This window comes from Saccostrea echinata, unplaced genomic scaffold (assembly GCF_033153115.1).
Source record: "Saccostrea echinata isolate AGI-Se365-2 ecotype Australia unplaced genomic scaffold, CSIRO_AGI_Sech_v1 ptg000009l, whole genome shotgun sequence".
Lineage (NCBI taxonomy): Eukaryota > Metazoa > Mollusca > Bivalvia > Ostreida > Ostreidae > Saccostrea > Saccostrea echinata.
The window spans coordinates 13,575,001-13,595,472 of NW_026889758.1; the positions used below are offsets into that span (position 1 = coordinate 13,575,001).

Here is a 20,472-nt window from a genome sequence, read left to right on the forward strand (position 1 = left end):
TTGATATCTCTCAGCAGTATAATTATATCAGCATATGAAGTTTGATAAATATATCTTGAATTGTTTATTCAAAACTGATCTAGACACTAATTTAAGAAAAGTAAGGTCAAGGTCAAAGGAAAATTCAAGGTCAAAAATTTTGATGCAGTTGAAAAGCTTACATCAGTATGTATCAGCATATGACGTTTTATTGAAGTCGGACATGACAAACACTATATGCCTCGGCCATATTCATGGCAGGGCATAAAAAACTTGAATCTACACTATATGAGGATGTTTCCATATCAAAATGACTAACAAGCAAATTCAAAGAATTGTGGTCCCCTGCTTTCCGTGTCCTAGTGGATGGGATGCCATTATTTATGACATATTGTTTCAAATATGCACGCCCTATCATATGTCATTCAAAAGTAATCACCAAAGTTAAAATTTTTGAAAATTAGGTAAAACATCAAGGTCAAGGGGTAAAAAATCATAGCATGCTTGGAAACATATTGTTACAGGTAATGTACATGTCAAATATAAAAGTCCTATCTCTTCTCAATCAAAAGTTATAAGGAAATATAACATTTTTGAAAAGTAGGTTAAACTTCAAGGTCAATGTCACAGAGTCAAAAGTCATGATATATTTAGAAAGGTCTTGTCACAGGTAATATACATGTATAATATGAACGCCCTATCTTTTCTCTTTCAAAATGATCATTTGAAATAATGTTAAATTTTTTGAAAAGTAGGTCAGACTTCAAGGTCAAGGTCATGGGTTCAAAAATCATGGTATGTTTAGAAAGTTCTTGTAGGTAATGTACATGTGAAATATGAAATCCCTATCTCTTATTATTCAGAAGTTATGACCAAGGTTAAATTTATTGTGACAGACGGACAGACTGACAAACGGACAGACTGACAGACAAATGAGATTTAATGTCCCCTAGGTCCCTTTTGTGAAAACGGACGACAATAATGCCCTTGCTATTCATGAGAAGAAGATTTATGATGGAAAAAATCCCCTGCATTTTTCTATGTAAATCATTGGATCCCCATATGTGGCCCCATCCTACCCTAGTGGGTCATAATTTTAACAAATTTGAAGCTACACTGTCTATGTAAAGAAAGTTTCAACTTTTTGGGCCCAGTCAGTGGTTCTTGATAAGACTTTTTTAAAATGATACCACCAAATTTTCACTAATTCTTGATTATCCCCCCTTGAAAGAGGGTGTGACCCTTCACTTGAACAAACTTGAATCCCCTTTACCCAAAGATGCTTTGTGGCTGGGTTGGTTGAAATTGGCCCGGCGGTTCTAGTGAAGAAGACAAAAATGTGAAAAGTTTACAGGCGGACAGAAGAATGACAAACAAAATGTGATCAGTAAATCAGAAAAACTCAAGTGAGCTAAAAACTGATGATCACAAGTACTTGGAAAGAGTTACAGTATTTGAAAAGCAGTTTTTTTTCATGCATTAATTGTTTTCAGAAGCTGAAAAGGTATGACTTGTATCCATGTTGAAAAAACTTCACATTTCAGAAAACAGTATGATTAAAAATAGCTAATCAAGGTGCTTTGAGTAGCAAAATAAGCTAAACTGGTATAGCTAATTCAACCACAGAGCTTAGTGAATTTTAAAATGCACAACCTTTTCAACTCTTAATCATTCTTAAAATATTTATATCATCATTTCTGATTCAAGGGAGAACTAGAGATATGATCAGAAGTATATCCATTGACTAATAAAGATGTACATGTATATTGTGTTTTTTAAGTCATTAATGTTTGTTTGTTGTTAAATGTCCCTCTTGGGAATTTTTCACTCATACGGAGACACCACCACTTAAAAATAATGAAGACGTACAAGTCGGATTTAAGGTTAACATTCATTTTAAGAATTTTCAACAATTAATTAAGACGTAAAGAGATAACTCCTTCCCCTTGCCCCTTCCCCTTCCCAGACCCCAGTTTGTTCATGTATGCAAACTAGTCTAATACTTTGGTTTGACATAAAAAAAATGTGAATACATACAAATAGTTTAATGGTCCATCTCTTTGAATGATTTTCATTCCTAATTCTAGGTTGACCCAAATTCATGAATGAAATGTCAAGTAATCTTATCATTGATGCACTTCTATTTAATTTGATGTAGTCATATTATGAACAAGAGAGTGGGGATGACCTCAAGGGTTCATAACCTTAAACCATTAGATGTACATAACATAATAACACAAGAAACAAAATTATGTCTAGTCAAATGGAAAAATTTTCTACTATTTAGGAGTCGCATGATCATTTGTCATTTCAGGGACAGGGAGCGGCTAAGGAGATTGGAACCCCCCCCCCCCCCCTGGAATTTGCAGAGTTATTTAAATAGGACTATATACTGATTTACAGAAGCAAATAAAAAATGACTTTGGATGCCCTCCCCCTTTAAAAACATGGACCCCACCATCATTGTTTTTATTTTGTTTGTTTGTTTGTTTTTTTTTTATTTTGCTCCTCAGGAAATTCTGGGCTGGAATTTTTTTGGACCGAGGTGTGGACCCCCCTCCCCCCCCCGGAAAAAAATTCCCGGATCTATGCCTGTAACTGAATGTAATGTCGACAACGGGAGATAACTCTTCAGAATGTGAAATTCGTCTATTGTGGCATTGATGATCCACTCTCTACGATCGGCTCATACATTCAGTGTCTGAGAGAGAAACGAACGACAACTCTGCATAGGAGATTGCCGATGATCTTTGATCCTTTTTAAACTTTAACCTAACCATTTGCATTTTGGTTTATTTTACCCCAATCTATACTTAAACTTGTACTTACCGACTGTCATAGGTCCTGTCAACTTCATGAAATATAATCCAATTAAAACACAAAATGAATTAATTTCCACTGATATACATGTTACACTGCACCATGTCACATGGCATGTGCAATCTAAAAATGATAATGGTAAAACTAGTACTAGTACTGGTAGGGTGACGCAAGCCCAATGTGATGTAGAAATTTTCAAAAAGGTGTTCACATACATGTACAGTACAAGAACAAATTTTAAATTATCATAACAAACGATGTTTTAACATAACTTTGCCATCTAGGCCTATTTCCAAAAACAGGCAAATTGTGTGTGTGTGTATTTGGGGGTGGGGGGGGGGGGGGACACATATAAATTGATTGGGTATGGCTTTTCAAGGAGGTTTTTGCCTAATCAAATACTAAAAAAAGTTTGCACATTTTGATAAATTCATCAAAAACGCTTTGTACTAAAATAATATTATTTGTTGTTGAGAAGATAAATTTAATTTAAAAAGTTCCAATTATGGGCCAAAAATTTATATCCCCCCCTTTTTATTAAAACCTAATTTACAACATTAATTAAATTCTGATATTTCAGACTGGTAATGAATTAAGTATATGAAATGCGTATAAGAGGTTCATGGGTCACATGGTCACCTGAGCATTTTATGCTCGATTTGACGAATACATGTACTGTGTAAATTATAGAATTATTTGGACTTTTTCCTTGGTAAGCCCAATATGAAGGAGTGTGCATTTAGAGGCAAACACCTTAGTGCGGGTATTACTGTCTCATGACAGCATCTAGTTGCACTTGTTTTCAACAGATTATAATTTATAAAGATTTTTATTCATTTAAAAGGATTCATTTGTGTTACTACATTACACAGAAAGTATCTTCTTAACAATAGTACACCCTTGTGAAAGCAATTCTTGGCCTTCATTATGATCTCACGTTTCTGATATAGCAATCTAAATGTCAAAGATTTAGAAACAATGCAACACAATTCTGTTTTAATTTTGATATTAAATCTTAGCATCTTGGTGTGTATTTTACCAATGATACTTTTACAGAGCTACATGGACCAGTTTTAGTCCTATGTTTTGGTAGGTATGAGGGTCAGATATAGACTAGCTACAAGAATAGAGTCAGTGAAATAGTCACAAGATAATAGTCAATCATGCACCAGCTGTATTGTAGTCATCTGTAGGAAAACTAACATGTAGACAACTAACTAAGGTAGACATTTCTGTTTTCTTCTCATCACATGACGTAACTATTAACTGAGTAATGGTAGTCAGACAACTAATATTTTCTCAACTTTTATTAACTGTTGTAAAGTATTATAGATATGTGTTGTATATTTTGTTATGTAAACTTCTGTTGTTCTTGACAAAAGTGATTTTCTGTCCAATATTTAAACTCTGAAATATGTGTTCTAGTAAAATTTCACATAAATTCTTGTAAAATGAGTACATGTACATAGTAATCATGTACCCCCTGCAAATGATGCTTGGGAGGTATAGGAAATCACCTTTTCCATCTGTCCATCTAGCTGCCTGTCCATTCAATCTTGTCTAGGCTGTAAATTGTAATAGAAAACACTGGCAGCTCGTACTTGGTACAAGAGTTGTTTATGACCTGATAGTTTGTCACTATCTTAACCCAAGGTCATTCTGGCAAGTTCAAGGTCACAGGCAGAAAAAGTATACAATTCTTCTCCAGACTATATCTTTGTAATGGAGAATCAATGGAAGCTCATACTTGGTATAAAGATTGTTTATGACCTGTTGGTGTGTCATGATCTTGAACCAAGATTGCTTTTGCAAGTTCAAGGTCACTGGCAGAAAAAAGTATAAAATTTTTGTGTGGTCTACAACTTCTTTATGCAGAAACATTGAAAGTTCACACAAAGATTGCTTATGACCATAGGATGTGTCATTTCTTTTTAGTTTTAACCAAGGTCATTTGGCAAGTTCAAGGTCACATTTCCAAAATTGCTGCGGGGAGTTTGTAAATTATTTTTTATTCACAAGAACTTTATTTTCGCACATTTTGTGAGGCAGTCTGCTCGCAAAAATTTCACTCTTGTGTATATTTTTATTATTAAGGATTATAATCAACCATAACCAGAACTTGTGAAAATTTTGTCTCGCTAATGAATAAATATCATTTGTCTTCTTGCAAAAATATAAGGTGTTGTGGAAATTTGGTGATCTACAGTATTATTTTGTGAGCATTGTGTCATTTCTTTTAACTAAGGTCATTTTGGCAAGTTCAAAGTCACATTTACAAAATTGCCCATGGGTGCTTTGAAAAAAAATTGCAGCAGGGGGTATTATTTTGTGAGCTCCCTCACAGTACTTCTAGTTGTGATTTATCTTTATCAACAGATTAACAACCCACTTATTACAAAAATGGATTTTGTATGTTATGATTCTTCATAGAAGATTGAAATTGAAAGAAGTTCGCATAAATTTTATGTACCATTTTATCCAAGAATTATACCTACCCATGATATTGCTACCTAACATTTATAAAATTTCAAAAAGATGCACATGCAACGATATTGTTTGAAATATTTCACCAACACATAAAAATGTAAAATAATTTTTGTTTGCACAATTTAATGTTAATGATTTAAAGAGCAAATTGTCCAAATGAAGTAAAAAGCTATGAAAGGTATGTACAGTAGAACTTTGATACCTTGATTGGTAAATGTTCTATACCAGTGAATATGTCAAATTGAGTTAAGGGTCCTAAATCTTGCCATCCATCGTCTGTATCTCAAATTGGCAGACATCTTTCAAGTTTTCTGTCCCCCCCCCCTCCCCCCCCTCCCCCCCCCCCCCCCCCCCCGTTCCTGAGTCATATCACAGTTTGATTGTACAGTATATACAGTATGTACATAGAATAGCATTTGTGTGATAAGTGGGAAAAATAAACACTCTGAAATTCTATAATATAATTACCTGAAATGCAAACCTGACTTTTTTCAGGTCCAGTTCTTCAGCAGCAGTGGCAGCTTTTGCTGCAGCAACTGCAGGGTCAGTCAATTCACAGGACCAGCAACCAGCACAAGGTCGTCAGCAACAGGTCTCCACAGCAACAGGCAGTCAGCAGACAGCTCAGCAAAAACAAACACAATCCTCCCCTCGCTTCCTAACCTCAGGTTAGATCCCCTCACTTCCTAACCTCAGGTTAGATCCCTTCACTTCCTAACCTCAGGTTAGATCCCTTCACTTCCTAACCTCAGGTTAGATCCCCTCACTTCCTAACCTCAGGTTAAATCCCCTCACTTCCTAACCTCAGGTCAGATCCCCATCACCTCCTAACATCAGGTTAGATCCCCTCACTTCCTAACCTCAGATTAGATCCCCTCACTTCCTAACCTCAGGTTAGATCCCTTCACTTCCTAACCTCAGATTAGATCCCCTCACTTCCTAACCTCAGATTAGATCCCCTCACTTCCTAACCTCAGGTTAGATCCCTTCACTTCCTAACCTCAGGTTAGATCCCCTCACTTCCTAACCTCAGATTAGATCCCCTCACTTTCTAACCTCAGGTTAGATCCCTTCACTTCCTAACCTCAGATTAGATCCCCTCACTTCCTAACCTCAGGTTAGATTCCTTCACTTCCTAACCTCAGGTCAGATCTCCTCACCTCCTAACATCAGGTTAGATCCCCTCACTTCCTAACCTCAGGTTAGATCCCCTCACTTCCTAACCTCAGGTTAGATCCCTTCACTTCCTAACCTCAGATTAGATCCCTTCACTTCCTAACCTCAGGTTAGATCCCCTCACTTCCTAACCTCAGCTTAGATCCCCTAGCTCACTTCCTAACCTCAGGTTAGATCCCTTCACTTCCTAACCTCAGATTAGATCCCCTCACTTCCTAACCTCAGGTTAGATCCCTTCACTTCCTAACCTCAGGTCAGATCCCCTCACCTCCTAACATCAGGTTAGATTCCCTCACCTCCTAACCTCAGGTTAGATCCCCTCACTTCCTAACCTCAGGTTAGATCCCCTAGCTCACTTCCCAACCTCAGATTAGATCCCCTCACTTCCTAACCTCAGGTTAGATCCCCTCACCTCCTAATGCCAGGTTAGATCCCCTCACTTCCTAACCTCAGATTAGATCCCCTCACTTCCTAACCTCAGGTTAGATACATACATCTTAGAATTTTGAAAATGTGAATATGCTACTAGAGTACATGTGAGTAGGGAGAATATAGCCATTATACTATACATGTATTTGAATATTAGGGAGAATATCCTATTAGTATATCTAAAAAGGAACAATATGCTTTTATAACATATGGGAGAACGTGATTTTATAGCATACGAGGGTTGTTAGAAAAGTTCGCGGACACCTTGATTTAAGGAAAATATATTGTAAACTTTGAAGAATGATGTATGTCTAATTAAATTCTTATCTTTTGTTTATTAGTATGTAAAAGATCATGTCCATTTACTAAAATTTTGAAAGTATACTTCGATTTTTACTGCGCGGTCATTGGATTCACGGAGCAATCACTTGACGTTTTATGACGGTAGGTGACGTGACAACCTGATTCCAGACCTGTGAAGATTTTTCACAGTTGTAAATAACTTTCATATCTACAGACTTTTCGTGTCCTTTTCTGACTTAAAAATTAAATAAGTATATCAAGACATGTTATATGTTTTTTAATGTCTTTTGTGGCGTATCGGATATTAGTGAGATCTTTAAAACAATGTCTACGCAGTTCAGCGATCAGATATGAGAAACAATGCAAAATCCATAGGCGCAACGTCCATGCGATGAGCAGGATATTGGGGTATCGCAGGAGTTGATAATCAAAAATGCCCATCCTTCCATTAATTCTTACAAAGTTGCTACCACTTGAACACTTTGGTACTAGATACGTGTAAGCCATCCCCAACAGCATCTAAAAACATTTTAGTCTCTTTCGGGCATTTTCCTGTCTGCACACATATTTTTAATAGCTCGGTGCTCCAAGACGTTCAATGACGTTACCATTTCTTGGCTTTGTTTTTACGCTTTGATCATCTATAATTAATGATAAAATAGTCATAACTCCTCCAATTTAATTCAAAATTTCACCAAATGATGTTTCATAAATATCTTAGCGAGAGGTGAAATATCATAAATCTTTATGTGCTACAACAGTGCAATTTTTAATTTCAAAATCATGTCTCTGAAATGTAAAAGTGCGAAAAAGTAACATGCTCCGTGAAGCATATTTTATCTAAATAATTTCGCTGTTTATTTTTTAAAGATCATCGGAAAACACCAAATTTTTGCATATTAATTGGAAAATACGTATAGTTTTTACCTGCAGAGTTTTACTGATTTCATGCAAAGCGCGCTCACAATAGAACTTGTCCGCAAACTTTTCTAACAACCCTCGTATGTGAATAGAGAAAATATGCTATTTGCATAAATGTTCAGTTTATAATTTGTGAATTTTTAGAACAGTCAAGTCGAGTAGTGAAGAAACGTGAGTCTGTCATTAGTACAGCTGCCACAATGAGAGTCCTTAACATCATCAAACACTGGGTGTCGAAGCATCAACAGGTAACCATAACAACAGATTCTCAATGTAAAGATTTGAAAAGATTTGGCTTAAATAACTACTTATAACACATTTATCATCAGGACTTTGAATGTGACAAGGAATTGAAGGCTGCTGTTGTAGATATGTTACAGGAAATGGCCTGCAACACCATGCTGAATCCAGCGGAACATAAGGTAGTTATAAGCAGAAATTATGAGTTACGTTTATATAGCATAATCAGATACCCGTACAAATACTTAAAGGTCTTATGGTTTTATTACAATTATACATCAGTGAAAGTTAATACATTGTATAACTAGACTATAACTGTTTACATATTCATGCAGAATATGTTTTAGTTATAGTTCAAAAAGTTGAGATGAATGTATGCTATACTTCCATTGTCCCAGTTAATGTTTCTGTAGCAAGTCCATTTCCAAGAAACCCTATGTGGACCAAACTTGCATGGGCAGTGCATCTTGGGATGCACACCACACCTACTTTTTCTGGAGTGACCACGTTAAATTTATTTTTGATCACTTGAGTCAATCAACCGACCTATTGCTATCTGTTTTTAATTTTGTGTTTACATTTGAACATTTTCAGCTTCTTCCTTGAAACTGCTGAACCATTTTCAACCAGTTTTGATAATAGCATATATATGGGTGAAGGGGAACAAAAATTGTGAATTTCATAGTCCCTGCTCCTCTGGGGTCTGAGGGGTAGGACTAAAACCATCAAAATTAATGAAATCTTTAACAATCTTCCTCTGTACTCCTGGACATCGAGTACTCAAACTGTTGGTATGATTGTAAAAAGCATTGAATCCTCTACCAAAATTGTGAAATTAATGGCCCCAGAGTCAGGCGTTCTGGTGTTAGGATGAGGTTCTATTGATCAAGCAGTGAAAATGCATAAATTCTTTAAAAATCTTCTCTCCTCCTGTGTATTAAACAAACAAAGTGCATAGATATGATAAGATAGGGTGCCTCTTCCAAAATTGAGAAATTCATGGCCCCTGGTTGTAGTGTTAGGATGGGGGCTCTGTTGATTATTTAGCATTCAGTATTTAGCAGACAAAATAAGTGCATTGTTCTGGAGCAAGAGTGCTTCTTCCAGAATTGTGATATTCATGGGTCAGGGATTGTAGTGTTAGGCTAGGCCTATATTGATCATGCATGTAGTGAAAATACATTAATTCTTTGAAAATCTTTTTTCTGGGTATTAAGCAGACAAACTAAGTGCATGATGAGCAAGGGTGCTTCTTCCAAAATGGAGAAATTCATGACCCCTGAGTCAGGGGTTCTTGAGTAAGTGTGGGTTCTATTATGAACATGTATGGAGATTTTTACTCTGCTTTAAGAGAAATTATTACCTTTTGTTATTCACCTAAATTAATTTATCACCATAAATAATGTAATTGATAGGTAAATTGAAATAAAGAATAATACAAGAATTTTTTATGTATAATACAAAAAGTAATTTCATGATTTTTGGTAGTTGGGTAGACTTGTAAATGAAAGATGAATAAAAATGAGACAAAATACCTTATATACGTACATTAAATATTATTCAAAGACCAAGAGAGGTAATTGGTTTGGACACCATGCTAGATTTACGATGAATGCTAAAGAACAACTATCTTTTAACACTTGATAATAGTGATAGAGTATAGATAGCATTGGCATATACATACCGGTATACAGGCTAGTTTTTGAATTGTTGCTGATTACTGGATTGCTATTTTGCACAATCCCTTATCATCCTATTTCTCTTTTCTCTTGTATATAAGTTTGAGTTTTTGTGTTACTGTGTTATTATATGTTGGATCCTTAACAGGATTGTGTTATACTCAGATGACCATTAAGGCCTTTGGGCCTCTTATTTTGACCTGTAAACCCATCCTAGACAAAATGCCCTATAAGTGATGCATCTAGTGATGCAAACTAATAGACTAATGCTTTGGATGCTGCATTTGAGCAATTGAACATAAGTCCAAACCTGATCAAATTTTTATGGAAGATACATCTGAGAAGCACACATTCAAACTTGCTTGGTAACTGCTTCAGACTTACATTTCAAAGATGATTGAACAGTCTCAATTTCTGGAGATGCTGGTCCTTTCCCAAGTAACTATAAGCCCTAACTTGACCAAACTTGTATGGATGTTGCAGAATGTTCATTTGGTGTAAGACTGTTTTGCATATAGATAACGTGAGTTTGCGGATTTCTGATTAACTATATTTATCTATTCTCAGTCTGGTATTTTGATTAAGCATTCTTACAAATTTTGCCTCTATTTTATGTGTAAATGACATGAAAGAATGAATAAGAATAAAATTCTGCAAAATATTAATTTAATTATTTGCAGTTTACGTTGTCATTGTCTTTTTAATGATAGAATTTTTTAAAACCTTGAGCAATATGTGTTGTTTGTTAACAGGTAGCACTGTCACTACTAAGAACAATCGCTAAAGATTCTGCAGAGCAGAAAAACAAAGTAGATCTTGAGAAACTGTTACAAGCACCAGAGGTAGGCCAGAAACAAACTGATGCTGCAGTTAATTATTATATATTTACATCCATTGAATATTATCTCCTTTATTTCTTAAGAAAACCATTACCATTCATCAGTCCGTAAACACCACTTAAGCATATCACCTCCATAGTTTTCTGGAGCATATTAGCTGTTCCATCAATGAAACGTACAATGATGTGCATATCAATAATACACTATTTCATCTACTAAATCCTATTTTAAATGAATATTTGCACAGATATAATTATAAAAAATAAAATGTCTTTCTTTGTTTGTTAGTTTGGAAATTAATGTTGCAGCTATTGCAAAAAAAAATAAAACAATACATAACCCGCTTATGTGGGTTTTGCATTTTTTCTGCAACGTGAGCTTCAACATTAATTCCTGTACTAACAACCAAAGAAAGGATTTTATTGTTTAAATATATACAAGCACCAGAGGTAGGCCAGAAACAAACTGATGCTGCAGTTAATTGTTATATATACAGATATGAAACAGCAAAATATCCAAGCTTACATTACTAATCTAAATATGTTTTTTTATAAGACCATGTTGACAGAAATCTGGTTTTGTCTGCATCACATAAAAATTTTTCTTTTTATATCAGATTTCAACCAAGGAGAACTTTGACACCTTGTCAGCCATGGACATTGCTGAACAGTTGACCTATCTAGACCACAAAATTTTCATCAGCATCCGCAGCGAGTAAGTGTACAGAATAATCCTATATTTTGTTTCTTTCACGTTTTTCTTTTTAAAAAATTTTGCCACGATATATACATAGAATTTTGTTTTTACCTGTTTATTTCTCAGTGCTTGGTCACTGGAAATGTTTGGCAATGTAAAGGCATACTTAGTCCCTTTGGCTCAAAGAAGCTTTAAATTAAATATATCGCAAAATGCCATGTTATATACACGTATTTGAATATACTGTCAAATCATAGTAACCACCTGTATTTAGCAACTTCCTGTCATATGTAACCCATGAATTTTTTTCATAATATTCTACCTGAATTTAGCAACTCCCTAACTAATGCAATATTTGACCATCCTTTTTTTGGCCCTTGCCCCTTTTTTGCAGAAAGATGTTAGCAAAAACGTACTCATTAATGGAATATTTCACAGTTTGTGACTTGGTATCAGATAGAAACTTATTAATATCAATATTATTAATATTATAAACTTTTTAAAAGTAATTATAAACTCTGAAATGGTTTCAACTAGAATTTTTTAAAACTTGTTTACATTTGTCATAAAAAGGTCACATGTTTTCTTCGTGATTATTGTAATGTTTAGTTCTTCCCTTACTTGTATAATCTTGTCATATGTAGTTTTTATCCTTAACACTGTCGTAAAAGTGTGGAACATGAAAAAAAAAATGAATCTGTTTTTGGATTTTCTTTCAAAAAATAAAATTGACAATTACATGTAACACAATTAGGAATAAAAACAATTTGTACAAATGAAATTTTTTCTGAATATATTTTACCAAAAAGAATGAAAATGATTCAAAACTTATGACAAAGGGTAGGGAACAGGAAAACAAGTTAACAAGGACACGTATTACTATTATTTATTCATGAATGTAGTTTGAAAATTGCTAGAATGATTCCCTGCTTTAAGAGATTGTCTATGATATGTGACCATATTAGGATTTCCCTTGAGAGGTCGCTTGATACAGCTTACATTTATAAATACACTAAATCAAATCTATGCTAACTTGTTGAAAAATCAGTTTCCAACAAAAAGTTGGTACATGTAAAGCTAAATATAATATATTTATAGAAGAGCAAAGACTACATATAGATGATTTTTTTTACAATAAGGACTGTTTATGTACTTTAAAAATATTACAGGGAGTTACTTAGTCAAGCCTGGATGAAGGCAGAGAAGGCAACAAAGGCCCCTCATGTTTTGTTAGTGAGCAAACGATTTAATGAAGTCAGTCGTTTGGTAGTATCGGAAATAGTGAGAAGATCCGTGCTCCAGGAACGGGTGGCATGTATAGAGAAATGGGCAGCCATTGCTGATATCTGTCGCTGTATGAACAACTACAACGGGGTCCTGCAGATTTGTGCTGCCTTTGTCAACAGCTCTGTGTATCGACTAAAGAAAACGTGGGAGAAAATCCCCAAATCTGTTAGTAACTTATAGAAGAGATGAGTAGAGATATAGATATGTAAATAATTATTATTATACCCCCGCTCCGAAGGAGAGGGGGGTATACTGTTTTACCCTTGTGTGTCTGTCTGTCTGTCTGTCTGTCCGTCTGTCTGTCTGTCCGTAACAAACTTTGGTCGCAGTTTTCTCAGCAACTACTCATCAGAGGTGCTTGAAATTTTAACACACTCTTTGTTTAGGCATGCCATATGGTGGGATTCATTTTTGTACGAATCCGATGTCAACTTCCTGTTTATCCGTGCGTCTGTCCGTATCACACATAACAAACTTTGGTCGCAGTTTTCTCAGCAACTACTCATCACAGGTGCTTGAAATTTTAACACACTCTTTGTTTAGGCATGCCATATGGTGGGATTCATTTTTGTACTAATCCGATGTCAACTTCCTGTTTATCCGTGCGTCTGTCCGTACCACACATAACAAACTTTGGTCGCAGTTTTCTCAGCAAATACTCATCATAGGTGCTTGAAATTTTAACACACTCTTTGTTTAGGCATGCCATATGGTGGGATTCATTTTTGTACGAATCCGATGTCAACTTCCTGTTTATCTGTGTGTCTGTCCGTACCATACATAACAAATTTTGGTCGTAGTTTTCTCAGCAACTACTCATTGCAGATGCTTGAAATTTTAGCACAATCTTTGTTTAGGCATGCCATATAATAGGATTCATTTTTGAAACAAATCCGATGTCAACTTCCTGTTTATCCGTGCGTCTGTCTGTACCATACATAATAAATTTTGGTCGCAGTTTTCTCAGCAACTACTCATCGCAGATGCTTGAAATTTTTTCTTTGTTTAGGCATGCCATATGTTGGGATTCAGTTTTTACAAATCCGATGTCAATTTCCTGGTTATCACTGTGTTTGTCCATAACTGAACTTGTGTATTCACATCAGAGCGGGGGTATTATTAGTGAGCATTGGCTCACAGACTTCTTGTTGTCCCTCAAAACATGTTTTGTATATTTAATATATGTTTCTTGTTTGTTTGGAGAAAGGGAGGGGGAGATTTGCATCTGGAAGTGGGAGGGTTTTTGGTAAAGAGCCTGTCTGTCAGTGATATATATTTCATTCATTTTCCATGAAAAGTTCATTTAGAACAGAATGTTTGTTTTTGTTGTCTTTCAGACAAAGCAAACCATAGAAAAACTGCAAGATTTAGTGTCTTCCAATGGAAGATTTAAAAACATGAGGGATGCATTGCACAGGTAAGTGAGAGCAGGGGAAGCATTACTGCATTATAGCTGAATTTAAAAATTCCCAATAAAGTTGAGTTTAATAGATTATAAAGCAGTAAGCATTGTCCTGTCAGGTTCTCTTGATTTACACATAATGATCATACATTACAGATGTGATCCTCCCTGCATCCCTTACCTCGGCATGTACCTGACAGATCTGTCAATAATAGAGGAAGGTATTCCAGGAAATACAGAAGAAGGACTCGTCAACTTCTCCAAAATGAGAACGGTATGCAAAATCATATGTAATATATGGACCAACCATTTAATATTTTCTGAAAATTCATTAAAAAAAATGGCTAGATTTCACCTTTCTTGTATACTGATGATATATTTTTGTAATAAAAAAAATGCAGTGATTTTTTATTTTAATGCAGTTCTTAAGATGTAAGGGAAATAACTCACAATGTATTTAAATAGTGCCAAAATTGGATGATTGTTGACTTTTTCAGTTACGCTGTAGAGTTTAATTCTCAATTTTTTTTCAGATAGCTCATGTAATAAGGGAGATACGTCTTTTTCAACAAACACCTTACAAAATAGAACATATTCCTAGAGTAAGTAGAACAAAATAAAACATATTCCTCGAGTAAGTAGAACAAAATAGAACATATTCCTAGAGTAAGTAGAACAAAATAGAACATATTCCTCCAGTAAGTAGAACAAAATAGAACATATTCCTCCAGTAAGTAGAACAAAATAGAACATATTCCTCCAGTAAGTAGAATAAAATAGAACATATTCCTCCAGTAAGTAGAACAAAATAGAACATATTCCTCTAGTAAGTAGAACAAAATAGAACATATTCCTAGAGTAAGTAGAACAAAATAGAACATATTCCTCCAGTAAGTAGAACAAAATAGAACATATTTCTAGAGTAAGTAGAATAAAATAGAACATATTCCTCCAGTAAGTAGAACAAAATAGAACATATTCCTCTAGTAAGTAGAATAAAATAGAACATATTCCTCTAGTAAGTAGAACAAAATAGAACATATTCCTCCAGTAAGTAGAACAAAATAGAACATATTTCTAGAGTAAGTAGAACAAAATAGAACATATTCCTGGAGTAAGTAGAACAAAATAGAACATATTCCTAGAGTAAGTAGAACAAAATAGAACATATTCCTCTAGTAAGTAGAACAAAATAGAACATATTCCTCCAGTAAGTAGAACAAAATAGAACATATTTCTAGAGTAAGTAGAATAAAATAGAACATATTCCTCCAGTAAGTAGAATAAAATAGAACATATTCCTCTAGTAAGTAGAACAAAATAGAACATATTCCTCCAGTAAGTAGAACAAAATAGAACATATTTCTAGAGTAAGTAGAACAAAATAGAACATATTCCTGGAGTAAGTAGAACAAAATAGAACATATTCCTAGAGTAAGTAGAACAAAATAGAACATATTCCAGTAAGTAGAACAAAATAGAACATATTCCTCCAGTAAGTAGAACAAAATAGAACATATTCCTCCAGTAAGTAGAACAAAATAGAACATATTCCTCCAGTAAGTAGAACAAAATAGAACATATTCCTCCAGTAAGTAGAACAAAATAGAACATATTCCTCGAGTAAGTAGAACAAAATAGAACATATTCCTAGAGTAAGTAGAACAAAATAGAACATATTCCTCCAGTAAGTAGAACAAAATAGAACATATTCCTAGAGTAAGTAGAACAAAATAGAACATATTCCTCCAGTAAGTAGAACAAAATAGAACATATTCCTAGAGTAAGTAGAACAAAATAGAACATATTCCTAGAGTAAGTAGAACAAAATAGAACATATTTCTAGAGTAAGTAGAACTCAATATACCTTCCTTGACTAAGTTGCCAGTAATAGTACATGTATTGTTTATCAACAGTGACACAGATTTGGTTTAGGTTGGCACTTAGATAAACAATTTTAATTAATGTAAAGATTTTATGAAGAACAATTTTTCAGAAAATTGAAAGAGAATAGGGGTGCATGCTTTTCTTGCACATGTTTTTGGTAGATTACTCCTCAATTACATGTTTAATTGCAATCACTGTAAAAGTTGGACAAATATAATTGAAAGCATGTTTAAATTTCTTTGATAGGTAACCAATTACCTGCTGGACACAAACCGTCTCCTTGACGATGACCAAACATACCGAGCTTCCCTGGAAATAGAACCCAAGCAATCTCGTTTGTCCAATGTCTCCCTCAATCCATCTTGACGGAAAGGCATTATGGGAGCTCCTATTGGAAAGAGCCAATCAGCGTAAAGCTTTTGTCTGGGAACCACAAGTCCCTCTCAACGATCCATTCCAAACTCTCAATACTGTGGTCATTTAAGCATTTCTGTGTGCTGGAGAAAACATCGAAGACTGGATGTACTAGCTGTTGTTGATTTAGGAAGTTTATATAGATAAAAGCGTTTCAAAACGCATTTTGATTGTTGAATTAAGCTAGCTGCGCTTTCACATCCAGAAAAGTATATTAAATTATTAATACATGTATCTTCTGTTAGTGCAAAAAACCGGTGATTTTCCATGAAAGATTGCAATACCACATTACAGGAAATATCCACAAATTAACCAGTGCATCATGGGTACTTTTTCTCTCATAAAAGACAAAACCGGACCATTCAATCTGTGATCAGCTTAAAATCTATAACCTTAAGAATTCATTAGAAAGCAGTAAAAGTTCATAAACATGGCTTTAAAAATGACATAATTTTAGTCAGAATGAGTTGGTTTGATGGATGTGTTATAAGCAGTGATCTCATTTGAATTTATTTGGTGCCATGGTGATGAGGCATTGTTTATGTCTCGTTTGTTTCTCAGATGTATATATAACCAGTTGTTGTGATGTGGGTATAGTCACACTTGATATTCTGTTTATAAATAGATTCATTTTGTAATTTTTACACTGAGACCTTACAGACAGAGATTTATTAGCTGCTTTGTTTTAAAACCAAGTTTAATGAAGTTTTTTCTTTTAATTTGCATTTTTTATGGAAATATCAAAGATATTTATATAAGACCATCAGTAGATTTCAAAAGAAAACAATATTAGGTCTTCTGAATTTTTATCTGAAAGTTAGTGCATTTTTACAGTTTAACTGAAGCAAATTAAGTATTTGAATTTTTGTCAGGGACCAGATTTTTTCATGAACATATCAATCTGAAGTCTGTTTCTTTTAAGTGGACAATGAATTTTCATTGATTAATGAATTAAACTGAATCGTGAAATGTTTAATAACTACATTCCATTGTTACATTTAATGGCCTCAGGCAAACAGTTTGGTTCTTGGATCCGACAAAACCCATATTAATGCCCTCAAAACCAGTCAATAAATGTATCAACCTTTCAAATACTGACCCAATTGTGTTTATTCCTATTTTGAACCGAACGTTAATTTCTCTGTGGAACTTATTATATTAATTCCTCTATAAAACAAAAATTCCATATAATAAATTTTAGGCTGTATAATATTGAAATGTTAATTATTAAGTGTTGATTGAAATCTTCTTTGATCCCAGGATATACATGATTAGTAAGGCATAATTAATGTGCACACATGCACAACAAAATCGGATACTTCTTTATTTCAATTTTCTGCCAGAGTATGATATATAGGCATTTTAAAATTGTTTATATGTGAATGAAGTAAGTTACATTAAATAAAAATTCTTTAAAAAAAATACATGCAATATAAGTTGTATTTAATGGTCCTGACTAAAGTGAAGATTGGTATAAATTGTTCTCTGTAAAGCTAGAAATGTATAACTTTCCATAATGCATGTATAATGTTTTAATATCCTGTTAAATGCATCATTTGAACAAGAAATTTTTCTATAATTTTTATCTCAAAAAGATATTTTAAGTAAAAACACTCTGTTCCAACAGGTCAGTGTGGAATTAGTTAAGTCAGGAGGAAACCAATTCATATTTTATATTCCACACCTCTGTCTGGAGAGATGTACGATATAGAATTTTACACAATGGCTTGCTTTAAGTAAATCAAGCTTTTATTGATATTATAACTAAGTTGGCAGATATTTATATTTCATTACATTGGAAATAAAATTTTCAAAAGTTTTATATCATAGCAGTATGACAAACCAAGGAGATTAATGTATAGGGACCAAAGTGAAAAATACCATATCCAATGTAACATTTGATATACAAGAAGTCCAAGCAAAAAAAAAAGATCAAACTGTCAATTAAAGAAGACTTTTTAAAATTATAATTGTTGTGCTTTTTCTCTAGCCCTTCCGGAAGCAGCCTACATTATAATCAGTTGAGTGAGTGTATTTGGTCAGATTGTATTCCCTGTTACTATATATACATGTATATCTATTTACTATTAAATTCTTCCTTTTCAAAACATTGTTCTGTTTTCAGTACATGTATTGATTTTGAATGGTAAATAAAGGATGTGTTGGATTTTTGTCAATATTCAGCAATTTCTTATTAAATTTACCACCACAAACTAGAAATTAAGATTTTGGCAGTTGATTATTTAACTTTAATTGTTATACATTGTTAAGTAAAGTAATACTGAATCAATGTACTACTTGTAGACCACATTCTCTAAATTTTCATTGACTTCTTGGTGGGTGGTAAATTATTTAAAATTTTATAACCATTTTGAATCAAAACAAAAAATCCCTAACTTGTGACATATTCGGAATAATTCCTTGTTTTTTTTTTTAAATTACATGGGGTATGGGACTTTGGCCTGAAAACTTCCACATCTGGGATTTCTTCTAAATCAGGAAGTTCAAACAGTATAAATAACATTAATTGTTTAAAGAATTGTTCATAACTTGTAAGCATGGATCACATTCCTCGTCTATCAAGGAATGTGTATATGGATTGTGTCTTAAAGTCGGAACTGCCGCTGAGATTGAAATGAGGAGGCAGGTTCAGGATATTTGGGAGGCAGTGACGGGACAAAGAGGGACCATGAGAGGAATTTGCCTGATGTATAGTGGGAGTTACCGTGAAGGATTTAGACTAAATACTTCAGATAAAGATATAATGTTATGGAACAATAACCTCAAAGTGATCTGCGATACCTGTCATATTAGTCTCTACCCTAAACCACAGCACTCAATAATAATGATGAAATGTGAGGATCTGCCGCCAGGATTCACCAGGCTACAGCTGCTCACCCCTACAGATGTGATGGATATTATTTGTTCATGTGTAGTTATGAACAATAGAATATATATTTCCAGTTCTCTGTTTCGCACATTCTATCTGCTTCACTTTATGGAACCCAGTGTTGTTACACCTTCTATAATCCAACATGGTCCTTGTCAATCATTTGTCTTCAGAAATACCCATGAATATGATAATGCTTTTTGTCTCCACTCACATCATTGGCCAAAGAAAGCTTTACCGTGGATACAGAGATGTCAACAAAAAGGGTGGCCATCAGAAACTGTGATGAGTGATATTCTGAAGGATGGATTTCATGTTGTACCAATTGGCAGTACCTCCTTTGAAGAAAATGAATGGAGAATCTCATTCTCGCAAGCTGAACAAAAACTTGTGTATTCCATGAATCATTGTCAGTTTTTATGTTATGGTCTCATGAAAATATTTCTGAAGGAAGTAATTAATGTGAAAAATGAAAGGCCTGTACTTTGTTCATATTTTATGAAAACGATTCTGTTTTGGGTGATTCAGAATGATGATTCCTTGTCTTGGACACCTGAAAACTTGCTGTTTTGTTTTTGGAAGTGTTTCAAATTATTGATACATTGGGTGCATATTGGGGAATGTCCCAACTTTTTCATTCCAGAAAACAATATGTTTAGAGTAAAAGTGATCGGTAGTGTGCAGCTTTCATTATTCTGTCAATTGCGTGATTTTTATTGGAAGGGTTTGCCATGCCTTCTGTTGAGTCCTACAATTAGTTCTTACCTCAGTCAAGTTATCTTAAATGGGATCTTGACAATCGGAGCAGGATCTGAAAAATTCCTCACCTTAGATCTTCATTTCTTCAGAGAATTATTTTCATTATGTGTACCCATATCAGATATGAGAGATTTTGCAGTTTGCATGAAGGAAATAGAGAGATTAATCCAAGGAAGTCTGACACCATATCAGATGGTAACTTTACAGATGATGACAGCACACGTGTTACAGAAAACAGCATATCATATACAGAACATTTCATAT

General features: G+C 34.2%; 2 protein-coding genes across 6 annotated transcripts in view; one reads left to right on the forward strand and one right to left on the reverse strand.

Annotated features, from left to right (window-relative positions):
* The window catches only part of LOC133181811 (ras-specific guanine nucleotide-releasing factor 2-like), a 90,885-nt gene extending 72,218 nt beyond the window's left edge, over nt 1–18,667 (forward strand). For 3 of the 5 annotated variants that reach the window (XM_061316424.1, XM_061316426.1, XM_061316425.1), the window contains 11 exons: nt 3,856–3,888; nt 5,782–5,954; nt 8,260–8,363; nt 8,445–8,537; nt 10,787–10,876; nt 11,490–11,587; nt 12,739–13,021; nt 14,194–14,273; nt 14,415–14,532; nt 14,792–14,860; nt 16,392–18,667. In XM_061316424.1, the coding sequence (XP_061172408.1) occupies nt 3,856–3,888; nt 5,782–5,954; nt 8,260–8,363; nt 8,445–8,537; nt 10,787–10,876; nt 11,490–11,587; nt 12,739–13,021; nt 14,194–14,273; nt 14,415–14,532; nt 14,792–14,860; nt 16,392–16,511 (1,261 nt within the window). In that variant the 3' untranslated portion in view covers nt 16,512–18,667. The remainder of the gene's footprint in view (nt 1–3,855; nt 3,889–5,781; nt 5,955–8,259; nt 8,364–8,444; nt 8,538–10,786; nt 10,877–11,489; nt 11,588–12,738; nt 13,022–14,193; nt 14,274–14,414; nt 14,533–14,791; nt 14,861–16,391) is intronic. The other 2 variants (XM_061316428.1, XM_061316429.1) reach the window with 1 other exon arrangement.
* LOC133181809 (ras GTPase-activating-like protein IQGAP1) overlaps nt 1–20,472 on the reverse strand; it is a 148,280-nt gene that overhangs the window by 5,895 nt on the left and 121,913 nt on the right. The gene's annotated exons all lie outside the window — the stretch shown is intronic.